Below are 25,978 nucleotides of genomic sequence, written 5' to 3' on the forward strand. Positions count from 1 at the left end.
TTCCGACATGTGTTTTTTTGCTCGCAGCCTTTTTGCGGGTGGGGAGGGCGAAGGACCTTTGGGGCTCTGGTCGCCCTTGAGGCGGAAAGTGAGGTATTAAAGTGACCAGAAACAACTGAGGGGTCCCCAAGGCTGGGGCCCCGGGAGTACATCAGGGATAGGATCCTGAAGTCCTGAGCCAACCTGCGGATGTACACACCAGATTAAGGGGTAAGGGAGCCCAGATCGCCGTTGGGGCCGTGGGGCTCCCACTCCTGGCCGCCCCGTTACACCCCGAGTCAGATTGGTGTTTGGAGGGGGGGCGGAACCCTGAGCGTGGGGACAAGGAACGGTGTAGTTGGGGTAACCGCCCCTCCTAGGGATACAGGTGAGGTACAGTTCACTTGTGTGGTCCAATGGTGGTTCAGGACAGGAAGGGATCCTGTCAGATAAGATTTATGGCTACTGATTTATATCTCATGATTTCTAAATATTACTGTATTTTGAAGTGGAGTGATTTATGATTTTGTGTAAAGAGAATACCATAAAAATGTTGTAATAAAAAGCTTCTTCCAACAACTAAGTCTGTCGGTCTGCCTATAGCTGGTGGGGGGATGAGGGCTGTCTGGTGGTCTCCGGATCCTAATGTGGCTCACAGTTTTTTTAACATTGTAAGTAAGGTATGAAAATCCCAACATCAAGAAGGCTGCTGGTTATAACTTCAGGACTGCCTGAAGGAGTCATGCGAGGCATAAGGTCACTTGGAAGGTGTTTTTTCAACTTTACAAAGTGATGGAGTCAATGTAAAATACTGCCACTGCTTGTCCTGCATTTTAAACCAAATTAAACTAACTGTTCACTTATTTTATGGAAGGGCGCCTTTTTATTTACATAATGCGTGAAAACAAGCACGGACAATGTAATTTGCTTTGACTTTAATAGAGTGAATTTAAAATGTTTTACCACGGCTCGGTACCAGCCAAGTCTGCGTATAGCAGGAACATCAGCAGTGTATCGGTTTTCTAACACTACACAAAGAATAGGTGACATTTGCAGGACTCACGCACTCTATATGTAATTCTTCTCTATGTATAGTAAAAACTGGGCCAGGGGCCCTAGGCCCCACCGCTAGCTTAGTGAACCCGGTACCCCTGTTAGAATCACTGTGGATCGCATGGTCACTGACACCTACTTCCCGCTATTATAAATGAATCTCTGACAACTGCATGCCCTATGGTGGGCTTTCATCGCTGACCACTGTGTCCTCTAAGTGCTTGACTCACTAATTCCTGTGTGTTGTTGAGAGCTATGGACACTGATTCTGCTGCTGAGAACTACCGTAACGGGTTCCTGTGTTCTGCTGAGAGCCACTATCACTGGTTGTGCTGCTGAGAGCTACGGGCACTGATTTCTGTGTACTGCTGAGAGGTGTGGTCGCTGATTCCTCTGTGCTTTTGAGAGATATGGTTACTGATTGTGCTGCTGAGAGCTACTTTCACTGATTCCAGTGTACACTGTTTAACTCCCGGGTCATTGACTCATCGGTGCCTTTTGGAGAGCATGTGTGCTGCTGAGAGCTGTGATCACTGATTGTGCCGCCGAAAGCTGTGGTCACCGATTGTGCTGCTGAGAGCTATGGTCACTGATTGTGCTGCTTGACTCATGGGTGCCCTTAGGAGGCCCTGTGTTCTGCACCCTGTGAATGTCCCCGCTATATAAAGCGCCCCCAGCTTCCACCGACCACAGCCACCTTCTGTCTTGACTTTATAAGGCCGAGTCCCGGCAGGTCGCTGGGTTTGGCTGCCAGAGACACACCCCTTTATCTCCCTCCGGCTGTCATTCAGCAGCCTCTTCCCACCGCCAGCCAATGGAGAGGCAGGGCCCCGGGGCAGGGGCTACATCTCGCACGGGCCTCCCTGGCACCAGGATTGATGTTCCCGTTTGTAGAACCGACCGGATCCGAAGACGGGGGCTCCTCTCCCGGCCTGTGGCTGAGCTGCGCACCGAGGGCTTCGGCGGGACGCGGGGAGGCTCCGGGGCGTCTGCGGCACCCACTGCACCTCGGACTGCAGGGAGAGTCGGCTGCAGGTGGAGCCGGGGCTGTGTGGATTCCGCGCCGTGCGCTTCGGAGGGAAGCCGTGGCCGGTACCTGTGGCACTGAGAGGGCTAGGGGCCGGGGCTCCTCGCAGGAGGGGCGCGGACAGGCATGGATCTCATGGGCGCCCACCACATGCACCAGGGACACCCCGAGCCCATCAGTTTCGGCATTGACCAGATCCTGAACTCCCCGGACCAGGGTAGCTGCATGATCTCGGGGTCCCGCCTGCAGGACTCGGACTACGGCCTGGGCTGCATAGTGAGCAGCGCCTACAACACCATGACGGGGAGCTACGGCGGCGGGGGCGGCGGGGGCGCCGGGCCCGGCTACAGCAACAGCGCCTGCAGCATGGCCTCGCTGCCCGGCTCCTACAACATGGGTCTCAGCTCTGCCGGAGTAATCCGGGTGCCGGCGCACCGGCCGCCCCTGGGCGGAGGGGGGCACCCGCCCATGTCCACCGGCATGCCCAGCGCGGGCGGTATGAGCAACCTGACGGGCCTGACCTTCCCCTGGATGGAGAGTAACCGGCGCTACACCAAGGACAGGTTCACGGGTGAGTGCCCGCGCCTGGCACTGCCTGCACTGAGTGCCTGCGCCCTGCCCCGGCTGCACCGTGCCCTAACCCCACTGCTGCTCTCCGCTGCGCCTCAGCCCACTGCAAATAACACGCCCCCCAAACCCCTCTGTGTTTACAGACCAGAAGGAACCCCATGTTATTGGCATGACCAAAAAGACAAAACACGTCCTGCGTCATGTGTGCTATGAGTGGGAATCAGTGTGAAAGTTTGCACAAGTTTGTGCGCGTGTGCCTGCGTAAATACAAGTGCTGCATATCTGTCTCTCTGCCTTCCGGTCTACCCCCCCCCCCCCCCAAGCCACGATGTTAATGAACATAATCACTACAGTAATATTAATAGTTATGGCCATTAATGTTAGTGTTTGTATATATGCTAGTACCTATGGAGAAATGCGTTTGATGTGTGTGTGTGTGTGTGAGTGGGGGTATATATATATATATATATATATATATATATATATATATATATATATATATATATATACACACACATATATAGATAGATAGATAGATACCATACCATTTATTTCCTAATTTAGATAGAAATTTAAACAATGACAATAATAGCACTAACAATAATAATATTGATAATAACACTACCAATAATGGTAACGTAGTAATGAGTCTGACACGAATATGTCTCTCTCTCTATATATATATGTATATAGATAGATAGATAGATAGATAGATAGATAGATAGATAGATAGATAGATAGATATTAGTGTCACTCAGTACTACGTTACAATCATTGGTTATTATTAGTAGTAGTAGTTGTAGTAGTATTATTATGGTCAGTATTTAAATTGCTATATCAATTAGGAATTAAATGGTAGGCTACTCGTACAGTTAACATACCTACACGTGCGGCTCCTCCCAATGTAACAATAAAAAGCAGCACTTTGGACACCACTTGTCTTGGGCAGGTTCTTTTTTACATTTTTAATCAGTGGATACATTTAAATAGTCAAACAAGATTTACTTTAAATAATAATGGGAATAATAGGTTCGTATATACTATTAAGTAGTAATTAAAAGTCCCTTTAGCGTTCAATCGTATTTAATGCCCTAAATATTCTCTATATCCGACACATAGCTATTTAATGTCACTGAAGACGGCGCTCTCTGGAAGGAAGAAGTATAATTTATTTTCAGGGAATACACACACCACAAGAGGTGACATCTACGTTTACGGGCAGATACACTTCCACATACACATGCGTGAAAGCGGTAACTTACGGATTTTACGTGTATGCAAACTTACACACACGACCCTATATATGCATCTGCGTCCATATGCACATACAACAGATATCTACATTTAAATAGAAGTACAGGATACATGAGAGGAATTACGTGCTTGTGAGCGCACATACATTTTACGGGATTCGTGCCTTAACATACATATTTATTTATAAATAGATGCACGAATAAGTAGATATATAGAGCCAACTTAAATACAAGTGACACGTGTGTATGAAAGTTCGTTGCACCCGTATTAAGGGATAGATAGATAGATAGATAGATAGACGCAGCTCTGCCCCCACACATCCCACCCCTCCGCCCCCAGAAGATGACGTCGCCCCACACAGCAGGCCACGTTCAGGCCCCAGACGCTCAGCAATAATTGATATTGCACTTCTGAAGTGATACCGAGGCTAATCTGGAGCATAAATAATGAATCGGCAATACGGCTGTGGCTACAACAACCGCTCAATCGATGGGTCCGCGGGGCGAGTGAGTGCTCCGTGCGAGGCCTCGTCTGGTCCCCGGGCGGGGGGGAGCCTCTCGTAGGGCACCCCGATGGGAATGTGCATTCACAGACTGACGCGAGCCCGGCAGCGGCCTACAGATGTGTTAGTGTGGCGAGCAGCACAGCTGGGGAATGAAAGCCTGCACTGCATGTGCGCGAGATTAGTGTATATCACGGCGTGTGTTACACTAGTGTTCTGTACACTGAGGTCACAAGTACGACGAAGGGGGACTTTCATGGGACACGGGGGCACAGCCCCGCCGAGAGACCGGCTCGGTAAATTGCAGCGTGTGACATGCACTCAGCACGTCTGTCCTACTGAATATCAAACGAAGAGAAAAGAGCTTAAAATCGATCCGTGTTCAGGAGGCAGCCGGAGGAGTCACGGGCACTGGTGTCTGGGCTAAACTACCACCTGAAGGCAACAGACAGGGTGACAGGGAGGAGAGGCAGGGAGCGTGGGACACTCACAAGTCACTACCCCCTCCAACACCGAGACTTCGGGAACAAGAGTCAGAGTTAAAAAGAAAGTGAAAAACAACGAATGAGAGACGGGAAGTGCGATAGATAGATCGATCGATCGATAGATAGATAGATAGATAGATAGATAGATAGATAGATAGATAGATAGATAGACAGATAGATTTATTTCATTTTAGATTGTGAAAGCAAACTCATATGAAGCTCGAGGGCAATTTGCGCTTTGTATCACTAGTTTGTGTGTAAATTGTGCATTGACTTTCACATGCACTGTTTTATTACATAAATGAGACATGTAGGTAGGTAGCTACACAAGAGCAGCGTGCTGATCGCCATTTTATTTTCGGCTTTCGGACGTGTTTCCTGGTATAGAGTATAAGCTACCCTGTGCCGAGCCGCAGTCAGTTACTGAGCACCCAGGACATGGGGCCACTGGGTCGCAGACGAGCCCGCCTAGGTCCTGCGCACCCAGAGCCACAGGTATCAACCAGCAGCATTTCACGGTTAATGACGCCTCTCTGCATAGAGGGAGGTGTAGGGACCCCCTGCCCAACACACACACCCCGGGCAGCCCAACAAACTAATCACTCTATAGTCTTTCTATAGTCTTCCATCCCCGCAGCGCAACTGCTTAAATGTGTGATTTCATGCACTCGGACTACTTCACCACACAGCTCCACATGTGGGAACAGACATGGCACACACCGACATGACCAGGGCAGTATGCTATCAGGCCGTTCATATGGGGGCAACACACAGAGGAAGACACTCCAAAAAGAAAACACATTCACTGAAGAGAAGTGTTGCAATGGCGGCGAAAGTGGGTGCACTTCCGGACACAAAACAGGAGAGACAGCACCACGGTTTAATAGACCCCAAAGCAAACGTGATGTCTACTGGTCAGGGCTGTATGTATGCACGTGTGCGCACGTTTTAGGGAGCTGTGTCTATGTACGTTTTAGGGGTGGGGGGGGGGAGGGGGGGAGAAAGTCAGGCCTCTTACGTAAACTGGGGCGATTTCAGAAAGGCTGATAGGAATGGTAGAGTCGACCACGTCATGAATGTCAGGCTCTTTCTTACATGGGATTTACCATGGGCAGCGCAGACCAGCCCTCCCTTCGTAGGCCCCTTCCAGCCAGGGTGCCCCTGACCCCCCTCCCCCCCCCCCCCCTTGTTACCACCAGTCTGCTAATGCCTGCTGCTGTTCGCCCCCTGAGCCCAGCCCCCGGGCACTGTCTGTCTCTTGCTCGCTCTGTGAACCCTGCTGATCTCTCGCCTGCTTGCTTTTGCCGTCTGTCTCCCCATCCAGTGGCCCTCTCACCCTTCACTGTAACACGCCGTATAGGTCACCCCTACCAGAACAGGACCCCCCCGAAGAAGAAGAAGCCGCGCACCTCCTTCACCCGGCTACAGATCTGCGAGCTGGAGAAGCGCTTCCACCGGCAGAAGTACCTGGCCTCGGCCGAGAGGGCGGCGCTCGCCAAGGCCCTCAAGATGACGGACGCGCAGGTCAAGACCTGGTTCCAGAACCGGAGGACGAAGTGGAGGTAAGGGCGGCTAGCGGGGCGGGGGCTGTGCGCATGCATTCCACTGTGGCCCTGGTGTCACTGCACAGGCTGCACATTTCACACTGTGTTTATGTTTCTGTGAGTAGTTTATGTCAGGGAAAGTGTAAACTATGGCAAGGGCAGGGGTTACAACAGTGGGCATTTCAGCCTTAATTTGCATTGGAGAGACAGTTTTAATTTCGGGGGGGAGGGGGGGCTCTTAAATACTAAGAGTTGGCGAGAATGACTCGTGATACAGTTTGTGTGTGTAATGTAGGTAAGGCGCGTTTCCTGTTGTTAATTTTCAGTCTATGACGTGCTTAGTAATTGTTCTGTGAGTCTTTTAAATTAGGGTGGGCGCTGGGGTGGCCCACCCAGATGTTCTACAGAGTGGGCGCTGGGGTGGCCCACCCAGATGTGCTACAGAGTGCACGGCAGAGGGGGTCGCTGTGGTGTGTATGGTCGGAGTGCAAACACTAGAAGTGTCTTGCTACACCACGGATGCCACACCGGTGGATTGCGTGTCTACAGCAGGTTCTACAAGCATTCTGAAATTTTAGCAAACACATCACATTTCAATTATACGTCTTACATGGGAGTCCTAGGCTCATTCGAGTATATTGCATACAAATAGAAGTGGGACTCGAGGTAACTGTGCAATATAGTGTGTAGGAGAGCGCCCACATATTATTGAAGTGAAAACATTTGCTGGAGCTAACCTTAGTTGTACCGAGGGTCCCAGTTGCCGTTTGGGCTGCAAACACGTGGGCTTGTGGGTGTGCCAGGGGCCTGGTAATGAATGAATCAGTCAGTTCGTTATTTACAACTGATTCACAGAACTCTGAGCAGGGCATTTGGTAACCTCAGTACCTTCCATCTCACATGTTGTGCAGGCTGTAGAGATTTTAGAGCAGAACACGGCCTCGAGGCGCATAGGAAAACAACACCGAGGCTGATTTTGGTAGTAACACACCATGTGAGTGGTGCTAAGAGCTATCACCACAACAGCCCTTGCAGTTCAGTGGCCTGTGGAACGACAGTACTAGTACTTATGTGGGAATACCACAGGCCCACAGCGCTCTGAAACAACCGAAAGGTTTAGGTTAGACGTAGCGCTAGAAGAAGCACAAATATACACGCAGGAAGAAATATATCTGCTGTGTGCTGTACGTGCTGCAGGTAGTGTTCCTTAACTGCCTGGTGATCGAGTCGCCTGGCACCACAGCACGGGGCCTTGTACCCTACGAGGCGCTGAGATGATTGGCCTGGACAGGCAATTTCTCAGCCGTAAGAACCTGGGCAGCAGATGCATCTCGGTGGAACGAGGCCTCGCACGAGACAGACCCTGGCCGTCTGGGGAAAATGATTAGAGCGCAGTAATGTGACCAAATCAAATCAATAAACTTAATGCAGATTGGTAACAGGATCTGGGAGGCGTCTGGCAGAAGCGGGCGGCAGCTCTATGCCAGGGATGGACTGGGCGCAGAGGGACCCTCGGAATGGCAAGGAAGGGACCAAACTACTTTGGGCTCGTGGGAGGCACCCAGAGGCCGGACGAAGCCACTCCGGGGATTTTGGGGGCGACGCATCCAGAGATCCAGACCAATCCACTCAGGGGTTCACCTGCACCGAGAGCGCTCTGAAACCTGAACACTGATATACAGGACCGCGAGTGCATGAAATTTTGTGCTTAGACCTTATAAAATGGCTGGGATATGATCGCGCATCGACAGCAATAACCAAGGGGCTCGGGCTTGAAGTATGTCTTGCCCTAGGAACCCGAAAAAGCATCAAAACGCACAGATGCACATTGGTATTATTGTTAATAATAATGATGATATATGTTTTTATTCTTTATAATGTGTTCGGGATCAATGTACAAAATCTCCCAGCGATAGAAATGTGTGTGCTGAAATAAAATACAACACGATAGATAGATAGATAGATAGATAGATAGATAGATAGATAGATAGATAGATAGATAGATTGATTGATTTTGGATGACGTAGGTCCCCTCCCCTCAAAATGGCGAAACAGCCGCAGACGGGGAGCGTTTTTCACTTCAAATGCCTGATAGAACTAATGCAGGGACGTGACATCCTCCAGCGGGTTTTGTGTGTGTTTTAACTACTTGTCTTTTGCAATAATAATAGCCAAACACGAATGATAGATCCATTTACTTCTCGGAGAGAAAAACAATAACGATCTGTTCCGGGGATAAACCTAGGTAAACACAGAAACAAAAGATAGCTTAGTGCACCCGCTAATATTTATTATCATCAGCTTCGGCTGTTCATTTCACTGCTTAATGCCCAGGGCGGCGCCGGCCTGATGTTGGCACACTAAGCGGTGAGTGGGCTCTGCGTGGGGCTGGCAGGAGCCGCCAGTTAGGGCCCTTTCTTCGGGCCCTGATTGACATTAACGCCTGTGGTCCAGGACCGACGTGGAAGGGGTACCAGGCCCTTGGTCTGGGCCTGCCAACACCGGGTCCGCTGGGTCCCTTGTGAGGCTGGCGGGCTTTCCTTCATTAATGCCCGGTGGCTCTTTCTCCTGCCGACGCCCCAGTGCGCATGGACGGTTCCAGGGCCGGCTGGAGACGGGGCCTCGGGCCTATATAAGGGGCATGGCTGGCAGATCATTCCCGCGGGCCATGGGCGCAGACACGAGGCTGCATTTCACGTCGAAGGTCTGCTGTGGAGTCTTTAGTCGCCGAGCGGCTTGGCGGATAACTGCCAGCTCAAGGCGCTGTGAAAGTCATGACATAGAAGAGGAACACACGCCTCTCATTCACATGCCGCCTTATGTCTTTGAATACTCTTTGAAACAATCTGAGGCAGGGTTTTAAGAAAGGAGAGGCGCAAAATATTACGAATGTATACTGAAGTAAGCATCTCCTGTACCTAGAGCTTTGTGATCACTGAAGTGCGCGGCAGTAGGTGCGTAACTGGCACAGCTGAAGGGTCGCACATCGAATCTGGTTCAACTTGAGCCACTGTGTGCCTGCTGTAGAGGGGCATGTGTGCCGAGTACGACGAGGTACAATATGACCGCAAACTTGTAGGAAATCTAGCTTTAAATGCCGATGATTTTCATACAGAAAGTGTGTAAGGTGTATTTATATATATATATATATATATATATATATATATATATATATATATATATATATATATATATATATATATATATATATATATATATATATATATTTGATGCGTATAACAAAAAATGACGTGGCATGTAGCTTGGGCGTTCTCTGCTGCCAAAAACTGTTTTCAATACTTGGGGAGGGGAGCTTTAGACTCCCTCTCTGCTAATATAAAACACCAGGAGTCTCAAACTGGCCAAGAAAGAGCCAGGAAACAGAAGGTAACATCGACGAAAAAACTGCACTTCCCAGGGTCGGTTCTGGGATGAAATCTCATGAGTCAGGTTCTCAGGGCATGAGGATTGTCACGGGAAAAATATTCATTTATCTCCTGCTGCAGCACTGCGAACTGAAGTGCTTACAATGGGCACCCAAGGAGAAAGCGCTATTTTATCGTAAATAACAACGAACATACCACTTCTACTTCTATCATCACTCCCAATGCTGTTACACATTACACAATAATATTCATTGTATCATTATTGCTGTTGCTTTTATTATTATGGCGACACGCTGTTTTTGAGATCGTCAACATTTCAGATATTATTATTTCCGTAGTTAAGGTCACTGTTGTGTTTGATATATATATATATATATATATATATATATATATATATATATATATTTCAGATATAGTCACAAGGCTTGTTTTTCTTTGTACATCTCTAGAAATTAACCTAAATGGTAGAATCTACCAAAATCACACTTCACAATCTCCTTTCAGGGCACCGTAAATTTTATGTTATTTTATGTAATGCCCACATCCTAAATTATGCTGCAGAAATTCAAAGCTGAAGGTTACGCAGAAAGTATTTTTTAAGAAGCTCGTTCATTCCACGTGCGTTGTAAACCACACGAAGTGCTGACAGCGGCTTGAAGGGGTAATGGGTGGCGTGCAGCACTACGCAGCTCACCGCACATAATAATAAAATACATATTCCTCGGATCATCTTTGCCCCTTGCTACACACATAAATATATATGTGGCGGGCACCAGTATTGACTTTTGGGAAGTGGACTTATTTTTCACCATTAGACCAAGAACTAAAGAACATAAATATACCCTTGGATGACAAACGAGCGCGCGCATGTTCCTACCTGGAGTATTTCTGACGAAGATACCTTAAAACTCACAAATACCCCACCCCACATGTAAAAGACCTTCAGTGAAAAGAAAAAACATCACACCTCGTCCTCGTCCATAAATGAGCAACAGTCGCTAGCAGCAGCAGGATTTACAAATGCCCTGTGGTTGGGGATGTTTGGTTGTGGCATCAGACTCTGGAGACCTCTCTAGGAAGGCCCCGTTCTGGAGCCACCGGCGACAGGGATACAGCATAGATAATGCCCCCAGGTGGAGGGTACGAAAGGGGAAGGCTGGGGTGACAGAAGACCCGCTGCGTACAACCTCAGGGCGACGCATACATTAAAGAAGTCGCTATAACGAGGAGGGCTCCACCTGAGAATGGCACGGATAGGGGGCCCCGCCTGCCCCCAGGAGGGGGTACCACCACGATTACAGGCTCTGCTTCCTTCAACCTCAGCCACTTCCAGGAGCCAAATTAAAAGCCTCTTCCGAGGCTGCTATGGGTTTTCGTCTCGTACTCCCATCTGCCGCCGCAGCCACCACATCAGAAAAGCCTCTCCCCCCCACCCCCCCAACACACAGACATATACGCACTTAATCACATCTGTGCCACCTATGGAGTGATGCGAATAATAATGCCCACCAATAAACGTGTTCGGTGACTCCGCAAAACTCTGCAAAGTGTGCTTCCTTCTGTGCGCTGCGCCAGGCGTGCGCTCTTCTGTCTGATTCTTTCACCAACTTCCCACAGGCTATTCTTACTAAATGCGCGAAGGCTTTTCTACGTTTTTGAAACTTTGCACATTTTGTCCAGTTCTCATTAGATGCTTTACAACAGATTTTGACTTGTTTCTAAGCACTCAAGTCGCGTAGTGACCTAGGGAACAGCGAGTTCTAGCGATTTACACAGGATCACACATTGTGGTGAAGTGGAAACCTAAGTCCTGATATGTAACTCGTATTTCGTGTCTCCAAAGTGGACCTGTGGCGACTAACCGTCGTTTTAACCACCAGTGCCCAGTGCAGCTTTCAAACCAGTAGCCCCTGTGCGCGTGTGCATATGTACGGTTTAAAGCAGCACAACTTATATACAACCTCTGCCAAAAACATGCAGAATGTTAAAAGCACCGCAGCCCCCGAGCTTCTCCTGGTGATTCAAGTTTGGGGAAACAAACATCCACAAACACATTTTCACTTTGTGCAATGACGAGAACATGAAACACCGAATGCGGTTCCACGTGTGCCAGATAAAGGCATCGAGGTCGGGTTCAGTCCTCGTTTTCTACTGAACAGATGAACACCTCACAGTAAACGTATTTACTTGTGCGTCCCGTCGGGGCGCGTCTACGTGCCTGCGTGTGTATGCGTGTCCGGGTGCGTGCTTGCGTGGACGTGACAGTGTGCGCTTGACTGTCTCGTCGCGAGTGTGTGCGCGAGCGCCGTAAAAAGAGACTTCACAAGGCTAGTTGTGTTTGTGGAATATACACGTGTTAGTAGATTAAGTAAGGTCACGTTTCGCTGCGAGGTCCATGGCAAATATTGTCAAGTGTCGCTCCTCTAGGCTACCCTCGAACTCATTGAGCGTTGCAATAAATATGTATAAATTGACATTGTGCAATCTCCTGGTGCATAAACGATCGGCTAAATTGGATTCTTTGAAGTAGAGTAACTGGGTTTGAATGTCGACTTCCTCTCTTAATTTGCGTAACCTGGGCTGAGAATTTATCTATTTTACTCGGCTTCGTATCCTGACAAAATCCAGCGCGCACAGAAGCGGTTAGCTCAACCAGTGTGATGGAAAAAATCCGACAAATGAACGATGTACGTCAAAAAGTTACTTCACTGCACATATTTGTTAAAACGATATGCTTTATGCAATTGCAAGACGCGCGTTTGTATAAACATGTTTATTATTATACGTATTAGCGGCCATGACATTATGAACAATGTTTACATGCGTCCTTAAATTTCCATAACGGCAATTAACGATTTGAACAAAGGCGTGTTTTATGCCCTGACCGGGGCATTTGTTATGCTAAATGACGGCTGGGCGATCCGTGTCTTCTTAACTATGAATAATACCCCTCACCAAAATTAATAATAATGGGCTGCCGCTAATTGCGACGGCGGTGACTGGAGTGCATTTATCTGTGAAGTCAAAACAGTATTAAATATGTATAAACAGTAGGGCTGTGGTTGAGGGAGCGCCATCCATTATTGAAACAGCCGATCACTTTCATCCAATTCATAAATATAAAACACGCGTACTGTAGTACTGCATTTCAAAAATGTTTTTCCGGGCTTACGTTTTTAATAACTTTAGGAAATATTGCTTAAGGTCACCAATGGAACACTGTTTACTTGTTTTCCATTTCTTTCAGGAAAAAAACGCAGGAATATGGCACTATAAGCTACTTGTCATTAAAAAGGGGACTGGGGGTCTGAAGCGAGTAATCTACAAGTTAAGTTCAGCAGTTTTTCCTAAATATGTTTTTAAAGCTTGAGATTGGCGCCGTTGTGAGTGGAAAATCACACAGTAGCAAGTCAGTGACCTATTTTAAAATATGCCAGTTATCAGCGTACAAACACGACTATCAAAGCGGTAGCAAAATGTGTTGATATATAAATTATTTTGCCAACGTGTGTATATATTATAAGTTACTGTTTATGCAAGGTTTTTTTGTTTCACTAATATATTTACCCCGTGGGAAGAATGCAGACAAAACCTAAACAATGACATCCTAATATAAATCTAGAACATTTTAGTGGGGCGCTCTTTAGGAATTACAACAGTTACTTTTCCCAATATATCTTCTGCTACAGAAAAACAAACTGGGGCCTGAACCTGGATTGAAAATAGCGTGGTGTGTGTGAGAGAGAGAGACATTGGAAGTTGGGCCAGCAACCTGAGCAGAAAAGGGCCAAAAGTATTTGTGAAATAAAAATATTTTTCATTCTAAACATTAATACATCGAATCACAACTACGCAATTATTATTATTGACATTGTATGTGTGTTTGTGTACGCACGCGTGTCAGAGACACCGCTTGTGTGCGTGTGTACACGAATTTTACGCACACGGTGTTTGGACTAAACCGACTATATATCGATCCTTGGTCACCATCTTCCTCTATTGTTTCTGCGCCCAGTTCTGTTCCTATGAGTTTGCGTAAGGCTCAAACGTTGTTATTTATTGTCCCTCATAATGGCCGAAATTCTAGTGATGCACTCTGAGCCCTTGGGGTCATATTCGGGGCTATGTAAAACTTCGGAAATAAATAAATCAGTGCATTAATAAATGAAAGCAGCTAGAGTATGCAGCATCCATAGCTAGGCTAACAGAATAAAAGGTGTTTGAAAGCCAAGTATTTGGGTTTTTCTAGAGATTGCAGAAAGGTTACTCCCCAGTTTAGCCTTCAGGTAGTTGAATGAGTGCCCCGATGGGAACTGAGCCATGGGACAGCAGTGTCCAAGAAGGGACGGATTGTCCAGATGCAAAGACAGCGCAGATTCTTTGGGGCCATAGCGCACAGGCCTTTCCACCAACAACCAGTGTAAATTCTTCCCATGCCTCTGGTGCGTAATAGAACTTACAAAGCCGCTGCTCTGGAGGTGACATCTGAATAATTTGTAATGTAGTCAGAGTGACCCGTAGTCACAAACACAGGCTAGCAGCGACCAGTAGCCTGTTCAGTCAATCAGTAAATTTGTAGAGCGCTAATTGTCACCCGTAAGGGCATCCAGGCACTGCTCTTCCGTGGGAGGAAGGATAAACTGTCCTCAAGGTCCGATGAGTGAAGAAACAGCCCAAGGCCGCAGCCCAAACCCTGACTAGCAAGGGATCATTGGTCAGTTAATATTTAGACAGATGTTATGAAAGCCTTTTACACCTAAAGTGGTGTAAATACTTTTTGATATTAAGGGGAGTCAGCGGGAAAATATAAAAACAAAACAAAGGGAGCGCAGTTACTGAACAAATATTATTGCCAATATTGTCCTATGTCCTATTGTCCTATTGTCCTATGCTGCAGTTGGTGTGGGCATGGTCTGTGTCCAGCAAGTAGGACAAAATAATGTTTTTTGCCGAGTACCTACTCCATGCCTCACAAGTCCTACGTGCACGGGTACTGGGCGAAGGGTGCTGGTAAGGATAGTGACCATGCACTGTACCCAAGGCCATGTTCTGTGGGTCCTGGTTGCATGGATACTTGGCACATATGGTTGCAGGCTATGGACTGCAGGGCATCGTCTAGCCCTGTGGTTCTGCAGCATCGGTACTGGGCACTGGGCATGAGCCTGAGCTGCCAGTGCTGGAATGACGTCTACAGGACAATGCATTTCCTGTAGACGTCGAAAAGGCACTCGGTGATAGGAGCAGATTAATAGCTTATGTCCATTAGGCCAACCAATTTCCAAGAAAACTATTGTGCCCTCCCTCAAAATAGGTTTCCACCAATTTAGAATGTATAATCTTAGGACACTGGAGAGGAGCAGGTCTGAAAAAATACTTTAATAAACTGTTTGATCTAAAATGGCTGCCAAGGTTGCTTAGGGAGAAGATGCTCCCTCTTTTACCACAGGGTTAAAGTACACTGATGCATGCAAGGAAGATATACAAATCAGACCTCCTCATTCAATATAAAAACACAGGAAAAATGGCAACAAAACAGTCAAAAAGGGGAGAAAGTGATATTGATGTTTATCAGTAGAAAGGGAATGCTAAACAACAATATCAAGTATAATTAAGACTCCCAGTTTTCTGCTTTTACAGATTTTTACACATAAATACAGACAGAAAAATATTCTGTTTCCTGTCTGTATTTATTTGTAAAAGTGGAAAAATTAAAAAATGAGCTTCTAGTAAGTGATTCTCCTTGCTGTCTTTCACGACTTCCAGGCAACCATCTGAGCAAATAGACAGTTTGGAGAGTTAAAAAAACAGCATGACATTGCCTAAATAGAAGCATATGCTAACATATATTTGTAGCATAATGCTAATATTTATCTCTGGGTGTTGTTACATTTGGCTGCTAAATTTGCTAAAACACGACAGTCATCAAAGTATCAGTGCATGTTTATCAGTTACATAAATGTTGAAATATATCATTTTACAACTTAATTTATTCTCAAAATGGAAAATAAATATGGGTAAATACCAATACAACAGTTAAAAGATAAATATGGATAAATACAGAGGGAAATGTTAAAAAACATAAATGCCATACAATCGGGAGACCTAATAATAATCTAAGTTATACTATATGATGTGACACCCTAGGTGTGGCACAAGATACAATATTACCTATAACATCAGAGCTAATTCTATTTAGAGTGGTAGCACATAGATAGTAAATTCAGCACATTCAAAGAGGTTTATATCAGTATATTTTAGGCAGATCTTTATACAAACAACCACAAACCTCTGAGTCTATTGGAATATTTCCTGCGCTGATTGAGTTGTGGCATTTTCATTCTTAAGTGTTACTGATACTATTCTAGGGGATCTTCATGCAACTCAAAACCCTGACATTTAAATAAAGATCATGAAAAAATGTATATCACCTTCTTCACGTTTGGTCTTGTTCTCCTATCAGATTATCCTTGACGATTTGTGCAGCCTCCACTTGAGTGAAACACAGATATTAAAGAGCAACCAGTTTTAATAGTTGTCAGATCACTGATTTTACACTAAAGTTTCGCAAAGACAATGGCTGCTTCCTCTGAATAGCTTCTAGAATAATGTGAAAAACACATTCCCCAGGCCATTGTATTTAAATTCTATTTTAAACGTTTGCACCCTTGAGAATTCCAGTCTTCAATGCTGGGTCCAAGGTGTTTAACAAATCTATGCATTCCACAAGTGGCCTCTTTCGTTCATCTATATGGGATTCTAAACACATCTGAGCATTTAAAGGAGCCAGCATCCACTCTATCTCACTGTTTGGGTCTAGACCCTAAAGAACACACTATATTTGGACGTGGAGGGATGGGGGACCTGACAAAGGGAAAGGGAGCGTTCATGGCTTCTACGAAGGTCATGCACAAACATTTTTAATGTAGACTCTGTTGTGTTGGCTTTTTCAAATAAACTTAAAGGATTCAGTTTCGGAGTGACTAATGCTAAAAACAAACTGTAAACAACAGAAGATGCCTCCCGGACCAAGGTCAATAACATTGCTGAGAATGGCAACAAGCTACAGGCCTATGAGAAATGCCAACCCGCTGAGATGAAATCTGTACTACAAGTGGGACATAAAGTCAAAATAGTAGATACTTGTGAGGGCATTACATCTGACACTGAACGATATGTCTGCATTAACCATCAGACAGTTTAGACTCTTGTAATGACCGTACAGTTACACAGTTTATCACAATGAGCTAGCTTGCCCCGCACCATTCCCTGCACTGAGAACGACAAGTAGGAATAATTTATTTATAATATGAAACTACCCCAAAAACAAAAATCAGCGTTCTAACACAGACGGTCTAATTAAAACAAAAGCATACCCTTGCAATCTCTTTTTAGATTTTGCTTAACAAGCAAACATACACCATGATATCCTGGCTATGAGTGCATAGTCACATGACTATTTGTTAAGGAGTGTGAAGGCCGCTACAAAGACTTCTTGGACTGAGAACTAAAGTCCCCAAAACGTAGACTGAAAGCTCAGAAGGTCACGTGTTAGTTGAGGGTAGGTTATCTTATCGTGGTCTCTTGAGCTGGACTTGATAACCAGAGGCCGATGTGGCACATGGTCAGATCCTCTTGTTAGTGTAGTATGCACATGGAGTGAGCGTGCATGCAGTGCTGCAGAAACTCTTGTTATATAGAATGGGCCTATCATGAACATACACCAGACTTTTTTGCTGAGCATCAATTTTAGACATACGGAAAATAAAAGGCTGTTTCTTAAATCCTTTGTGGAAAACAGAGTAAGTTGTATGTGTGCTTCATTTTTGCTACTTGAATAGTAAGAAAAGAAACAGTGTTTCTTTTTAAGTATTCTTGGTCTTGCTCTTTAGCGAGGTCTCATTATTTTAAATTGTGTGCTAGAGTATTAAAATGGGGGAATGGTTATGCACTTTTGTTGCTTTTCACATAATAAGAAAGAGAACAAGGAGTTAGGCTCCTACTTTCACATCAAAAAGGTGTTATTATATTTCAGGGCATCTCTATCCTTTATCACAGAAACAGGAACAAAACATGCCAAATACTTCTTTTTTAACCCAGTGCGTTGGTAGGGAAAGTATGGAAATCTTTCTGGCACTGGCAACAACAATGGTGCGAAATGGTTCTGATCCACTGCTGCCCCCATCTACCCTTGATGAAAAGAGGATTGTGATTGTTGTGGTAGCCTGTGAAACTATAGAGACAGTATTATGAGAAAATATTGTCCTGGGATGTGCTTAAAAATCTTGATGGACAAGGAAAATATTCTCCATGCATTGGATAAATTGAAACATGTTTCTTAATACAATTGTCAGACATTAGGCTGAACTACCATGAAATATGGTGAAGGACTATATATCACAATGAAGAAAGTGAGCCAGGAATTACTAAACTGGGCAAGTGGTGTTCATAGTTTAGAATAGCTTCACTTTGGGTGCCTGAAGTGACTTTCTCAATTATTCAATAAAAACAAATTAAATAAAACAGCATCGTGCTCACATCCCTCTCTTTCAGGTATGAAAGAAACTAATTAAAAATATATAAATTTTGACATTTTCCATATTTTCCATTTTCTTATGGATTTTCTTACAACATATTTCAATTCTTGTTCAAGTTTCGGTTTAAATTCTTTTAAATGGGTATCTGAAGAATTTTGTTTACACCATGGGAGACTAAGAAACAAAACAATAAATTAACTGGATTGACAGAAATATATGTTTTTCCTTTGCAGCTATATGTTTATTGCTTTAGTCCTATTGACATTACTTTTGAAAAACAAAAACAAGAGCAGCTCTTTTCCTCATTCATTTTCTAGACAACTTGGAGAATCTTTAATCAATGAATTTGAAAACTTAAAATTCAGGAAATAGGACCATTCTTAGTGGTTATAAAAACATGTAAAAACGGGAGGCAATCTATAGAATGCAATCATATGAAAGAAGATGCATAAATGACAAACAGCGCTGCAATACATTTAGATTATCCGTGTTAATGACTCATCCAGATCTGTGGATCCCAATTATGCACACTTTAGCATGTTTACAAAGCAAACAAGATGAACTCAAGATGAAAATCAGGTAATGCTTTGAAAGTAAAGTGGCTGATAGTGAGAAAATAGTCAGTCTCCTTCAGGCCCCTCGATTTGACAAAAATCCAAGCTTCCCAGGATCTAAACTCTGAGATTGCAGAGTCATGTGAAATAAAATACACACTAAAGTTTCATTGGTATATTTTGCTTAAAGCAGTGTTTTTTACCCTCTGGCCCATGAACACCCAGGGGTCCACAACTGTTCAGAAAATTAAATAAAATTAGCCGATTTATAAAGTGTATGTAAATGAAGAAGCAGTATGTAAAATAGAAATCTTAAAAACGTTCTATAGATGTTAAAGAATTTGAAATTGGAAGCAGACAATTAAGTAGATATTCAGAGCAGGATATGTGAAAATAGCCCAAGTACAGCAAACATATCATAGCATAGATGAAGAGTGGCCTTAACTGAAACACTGACCAAAAGAGAGCACACATTAGGATGAAAAAAGACAAAAGTAATATATATGCTATAGGTCAGCATATTACTTGACCTTTTAGCTGGCCAAGCACCCCTATTTCATAATGCCACACCCTGCAGAATCAGACACATAAAGTTAAAAAGTACCTCAAGCAATGCTGAGGGAGGATAGAGACAAATAGAGACCTAGGGCAAAAACCCACAAACACACATATAATGAGATGTAATGCAAACAGACACCACAACTTTCTAATGCCCTTCAGTGGCAACTAACATTATTTGAGGAATGCAGAACTGCTGCTTAAAGAGCAACTCTCAACAAGAAAAGAACATCTCTACCGCTGGAAAAACAACACCGATTACCCAGTGATTCTCACGTGACTGGTATTAAAAAACTTGAATCCACATACCTATTAATTTGTGCTTATAAAAACAGAAAACACAATTACAACTTTAATCTGTCTTCATTTTACATCTCCACAATGCCTTAATATTACAAATTGTCTTACAGTACCAAGTTTCCGGCTTCGAGGGCGGATTCAGAAATCGACTCCCCCTCAACATCTCCATTAATGTTTACTTTAAAGTGTTCACAAGTTAATATTATACTGCACTTTCCATATGAATTCAAAATCTAATTTTCCATGAAACGGTTTCAAGTTTGTTAAAGTTCCACATACCAAAATTAACATACCAAAACAGTATGAACGTGTATCTGGTGACCTTAAACCAAACAATTTTATTTTCATAGAATTAGTCCAGGTCTCGCACAACTGAAAATAATTACTTAGTATAATAAGTCATTTAACAATGACATATTATGACATTCTCCCCCTTTTTCTTTTGTTCTTTTACCAGGAGATACCTGTCTTGAATTCTCCATTCTTTTACCTTCCGATGAATCCCCATTTGCCTTCTGCTACTCCCTGATCCCAATGGTGTTATTTGTTTGTGTTTGATTGAGGATGGCCTGATTTACTTCCACTACCATGCCCGTCTGTTTGCACTTTTGTTCGTTTTTGGCTGCAACGCTCCTATCCCCAGAGCTATCATCTCCCTCATCTTTCAGCTGTCTGCAGGAAAATAAGTTCGGAGATGGGTTTCCAGGCTGGAACAAGAAATAACATAAAAAACAGTTTTGTCTCTTGTTGATTTTAAAAATGTGAAATGTATCACTGCTCGTGGCCCTTAATTAGGCATAGTTTTTCTGTTTTATGTATTTTTGTAATTTTGGGTTGGGCAGGTTTCTACACGTTTACTTTTCATCACCATAACTTTTTGTTGCGTTTTTTCCCATCGGAATGTTATCTCCAGGTTGTTTTTTTTCAAGCTGACATGAATGCACTAGTTCAATCTTCTCTCACCCCTAATTATAATTAATGTCCTTGATTACAATATGAATTCAATTAAAGGTGAATATTCATGGAATATCCGTATATCCAAAGCCAGTCCCTGTGCCGAGAATGCACTGGGCAAGGCCAAAAAGCCAAAGCTCCGGGAAAAGAGGTGTTGAGGACTGGATATGACTATGTTGCCTCCATCCATAGCTACCTGGGCAAAGCCTAAGGGCAAACCCGCTGCCCTATTGTGTGAGGGCACTTAATTGGAGGCACCTCTTTACATGGTTGATGACCAAGCACAGCGAATGTTGGAAGCAGGGGTGTTATGTGCACAATTTTAGAAAAGATTTCTAAAGGCCAGGGCCTGCACACAGAACATTTGGTTTGTCAGTTGCGTGAGTTATGGAATGCAGCTGTAACCTCAACTTGCAAATTTAAGCTGATGTTCTGTTTTAATTCATAACCATAACTGCACTTTAACTGTGGTCTTTTAAACTTTTAAGTGAATTTCTAAAGTATTTTTTTTAAACTATATGTTACTGTATTATAATTAAAGCTGACCATAATATAACTACACTTTAACCTCGTGCTTTTTTGTGACAATCACTATCTCTGTCTCTCTGTCTCTCTCTTTCTCTCTCTCTCTATATATATATATGTATTTTTTTTTTCACTGAAAAAAAACAAATGTTACAGGGACGTTATAGTTAGGAAATAGAATTAAAAAAACTTACAAATTCAAATTCACTTAAAGAAAACCAAAGGTTACAGGAACATTAGAGTTAGGTTCTCAATTTACTCGTACAAAACCATAGAAATTTAGCAGTTAGAGTTCTTTCAAGTAACTATAACTCGCACCCCCACCATGCACAGTTATCTCATCAATAATTTTACTGCAAATGTTACAGTGTCATTATCAATGATGTTATCAAAGATGTTATGAGTGCTGAAATTTGTGGGGTAATTATCAGTGCATGGCGAGGGCGCAAGTTACAGTTACCTTAGGACACAACTTACAGTTACCTGAAACTTTCCAGGCAGCAGCTGATGGGACTGGCATTTTGTTTTGTGAAGATTTGTCAAGTGGCGCCAAAGATATAGGCAAGTAAAAAAATGCTTTTTATTTAGAAACTAGGTCCTAACTATAACTACCTAGTGGTGATCACCACTAGTTAACATATATATATATATATATATATATATATATATATATACTATTTTATGGATCCCTGTGAAATGAGGCGCTATTTTAATAATGACAACCCCCTTTACAATGTTACAATTTTCCATTGACAAAAGATTCACAAGATATATGCCTATACTGTCATTGAGGGGTTCTTGTGACATCTACAAACCACTTGACCTTCAGAGTCATGGTTTATGGTTTCAGTAGAACCCCTCACTAGCAATCTATCTATCTATCTATCTATCTATCTATCTATCTATCTATCTATCTATCTATCTATCTATCTATCTATCTTTCATATGCATGTGGTAACAAATCAAAACCGTAATTCAGTTAACAGAGCTATATAAATATAGCTTTCACACCAACCATAGCACTTTACCAGGCTTGAAGTAGACTTTGGAAAAATACCTAAACCATAATACTGCTAAACATCTCATCCTTGCTTTTCTGTTGCCCCTGTAATTTATAGCAAAACATTCCAGCCAGCCAGGCATAGTTTATGGTTACAATTTGCAGCCAGGCTTTCTCCTTCCCACCCCCGCTGAATGACTTTATATGGACTATGAGGTAGTTACAGTGTGCCTTGGTACAAGTTACACTTGACACAGATAGAAATGTTAGTAAGTTAGATCCCAGATGCACATTTTAGGACCGGTCCATGTGCACTTTCCTCTTGGCATAGTTTATATATGAAAAATAATTCTTAAAAGATTGATCAATTGGTGTCCTTTTTATAAGGTGCACTGATTTTGTTTTTACTAAGGGCATTCTTTCGAGTGTGTTTGTGTATGTTTCTAGGGCTATGTCTCGTAGTATGCAAGATAAACTACGTAGAATTGCACCACAGCAAACATATAATGCATAAATATATAACAAATCTCCATCGGCAGTCTTTGGCCCTCTGAAATATATGCTAACTGTTAATATTCAGCCCAACATCATTACTTTTGCGAGGAGGAACGATGATAAACAGTCCTGAACAAACCTGAAACTAACGACACATCAAAAGCGTTATGTTATTTTATATGTCCTGTTACCGGTGGGAATTTGTTCTGAACATGATTGCATCCTGTTAAGATTTTGAAACGTTTTGTATTTGTTTGTACTGGGAAATGAACACAGATAATGCTAGTAAACTGCCGATTTGTAAACATATTAAAATACATGAAACAAAACAAACTTGTTTTTACTTCCAGGCGGCAAACTGCCGAAGAGAGGGAGGCAGAGAGGCAGCAGGCCAATCGGATCCTCATGCAGCTGCAACAGGAAGCCTTCCAGAAGTCCATCAACCAACCCATCCAGGCAGATCCCATCTGCATCCACAACTCCTCACTCTTTGCCCTGCAGAACCTCCAGCCCTGGTCTGACGACTCCACCAAGATCACCAGCGTCACATCCATAGCCTCTGCCTGCGAATGACGCCTAACGGAGACAACTGAGACAAAACACTACTTTAGGGGTGCCCACCAGTAACTTATGCTCTCTTCCTGAGCAGAGGATGAACTTGCAGACCTCCTGAGAATAGGGACACCCAACAATGCGTTCTGGTTCATTTCACAACAATGGAATTCCTCGCTAAATGTCACCATTGAGTTCTATTTCGGACCTATCACATCTTTTTTTATGGGTTTTGCCCTGCCATTTTCAGAAAACCAGCAGATTCGACAGACGTCCACGAAGAGACACCCTTGCAAGGATTCCGTGAAAGGGCCAACTGAGAAGGCTAGGGGAGCAACTTGACCTTCTCATTGGCCTGTCTCTTTTAGATAACTCATGCAGGGCCCGGATTAAAAATCCAGCAGCAAACCTAGGCCCACAACTCGGTGTCCCCACTGCCGCATCTCCACAGTGCAGCCACCTGTCATGTGACACCCAGTTGCTGAGGAGATAAAGCTGGCAATGTCACTTCCTTTGAGCATCACTGCAAAGAGGCGTTACTTGTGTTACTGGCATGCTGGTGCATCCCAGCACTTTGAGGGCAGAGCCTCCTTGACACTGGTACCCCTGAACACATTTCTGTGGTGCCTATTTGGAAGGCATCGTATATTTCAGGGTGAAGAGTTTAAGGGAGGCATGTGAACGATTATCACTGCACAATTTCTATTTAAAACACTTCATTGTGCAACTAACAACAATGGATATCCGAAAAACAGACCGAATTTAACATACCAGCGTGGATAGTTTTTATTGGTTTACTCTTACAACCAATGCGTCCTTGCTAGGAATTTTTGTTCACGATTGTATTTTATTTAATTTCTTTTTAGATAAAAAGATCAGTGTTGACAAAAACTGAGACGAGGGAAAGCTAGTCTACGCCATGCAACAGGACGAAAAGAACACATCCTCAAGCTGCCATCCTAATGGCTTTTATTTGCCCTTGAAGTATTTAAAAATGGATTAGATAGTATTTCTTTGTTCATATGTTCCTTTCTTCCTTTTCTTCTGTTTGACTTTCTTTCTCGTTTTCGTGTGTTCTATACTTTTCTTCCTGTTTTACTTTCTCCCTTCTTTTTTTTATTCCCAATTTTATTATTTGGTTCTCTGTCCTTTTATTTTCTTTCACCTTTCTATGTATATTTTATCTCTTGATTTATTCGAAGAATCCTTCCTATTTCTTATCATCTTTCTTTCATTCTTCCTCTTTGTTTTTAATGGCATCGCATTGTCTGCTATTTGAATTGTCATTAATGACTAAAAGAAAAACGCACCTCATCTTTGCTAGCTTTACGGAGAATTAACGGCAACAATCATGTATTGAAATTGATGTTGCAAGCACTTCTATATGAAATTTCAGGCATTTCTTTGTCAATTGTAACCTATCTTCTGTCAGCTTTAGGAATCCGTGTTGCACATTTTCCAAGAATTTTTTTAAATGCATCATCTCTTTTTTTAATTAAATTATGCACTTATAAATTGTTTCTGCATATTAATTTGATAATTTGCTTGTGATAGAATCCGAACAGAACAGATCTGCCCATTTTGTGCTCACCAATCTTATGAATGCATGCCATTGGCTACTGATTTCGTCTACCAGTACTGCATCAACATTATTTCAAATGGACAGGAGCCATTTAATGGTTTTTGACTGAATTAAGTCACAACAAACGGCTATGTGACCTCAAAGAGCACATAGAGTGTGTATTGGCATTCCAAAGTCATATTTTGCGAACCTCCTCGTGTACTTCTAGGAGAGAGTGTGCTAGCTCTGTAAAACATAAACATACTTCCTTTTTACAGTCAAGTTGTTACTTTACTTTAACATAGTATGACAGCTGAGCTAAAGTTTAAAGTCATATTCCGCTTGAACTTTTTAAAGTCAACTGACTTATTACAGATCTAATCATGCAATAATGAAAAAATGAAAAAAGTCTTTCCAAATGAGATTAAATGTATTCTGTTGACCTTTACCCATAAAAGGTGCTCCCTGTAATGTGGCTAACTTACTCTTGTCAGCATCCTACCTTTAAATTTTGCAACCATTATTCCATAACAGCTTTCTCTTACTGGCTGTAACTAGGCCTGGGTGAAATTTCTATTACACAGGTGTAATTTTGCATAATTTCATTAATTTCACATTACATTTGTAAAAGGAAATTCCTAAAATTATACTTTTGTTCCAAACCATGTAAATACATGTCGCCAGGGGCAAGGGAACAGTGCAAACAAACAGAATGCAAGTGGCTGTGTTTTTTGCACTATTTTTCACCCCAAAATGCACCCTTTCATCTAAAAAAAGATGCAAGGGCATATTTCACACTAAGATATACCAGTGAACGCTATTTTTACATTTCACCTAATTTCATGCAATTTCCCACATTCTTTCAAAAATTTTGCCCAAGTGCGCAAAAGCAAAATACACGAATTTCGAGCACCCTTCTTAGCAACACCGACTGTTGTCACCATTTGCTGTTAGCTCCATTCGTAGCAGAGTCAATTGGTTGTATTGGTAGAATGTTTTTTCAAGTTATCTGCTCTGAATTAGCAAACTTTGGGCCTGATTACAACTTTGGAGGAGGTGTTAATCCGTCCCAAATGTGACGGATATACCACCAGCCGTATTACGAGTTCCATAGGATATAATGGACTCGTAATACGGCTGGTGGT

The 25,978-nt window shown here is 43.3% G+C and overlaps 1 protein-coding gene across 2 annotated transcripts; it reads left to right on the plus strand.

Moving 5' to 3' along the window:
* Positions 1-1,889: 1,889 nt before the first annotated feature.
* Positions 1,890-25,034, plus strand: TLX1 (T cell leukemia homeobox 1). Of its 2 annotated transcripts, none has more exons than XM_069239543.1 (3): positions 1,890-2,630; positions 6,195-6,432; positions 23,071-25,034. In XM_069239543.1, the coding sequence occupies exons 1-3, from the start codon at positions 2,186-2,188 to the stop codon at positions 23,291-23,293; spliced, it is 906 nt and encodes a 301-aa protein (XP_069095644.1). In that variant the 5' UTR covers positions 1,890-2,185; the 3' UTR covers positions 23,294-25,034. The 2 variants fall into 2 exon arrangements, with proteins under 2 accessions (XP_069095644.1, XP_069095646.1); XM_069239545.1 differs by having other exon boundaries at positions 6,231-6,432.
* The last annotated feature ends 944 nt before the right edge of the window (positions 25,035-25,978 follow it).

This window comes from Pleurodeles waltl, chromosome 6 (genome assembly GCF_031143425.1).
Source record: "Pleurodeles waltl isolate 20211129_DDA chromosome 6, aPleWal1.hap1.20221129, whole genome shotgun sequence".
NCBI lineage: Eukaryota > Metazoa > Chordata > Amphibia > Caudata > Salamandridae > Pleurodeles > Pleurodeles waltl.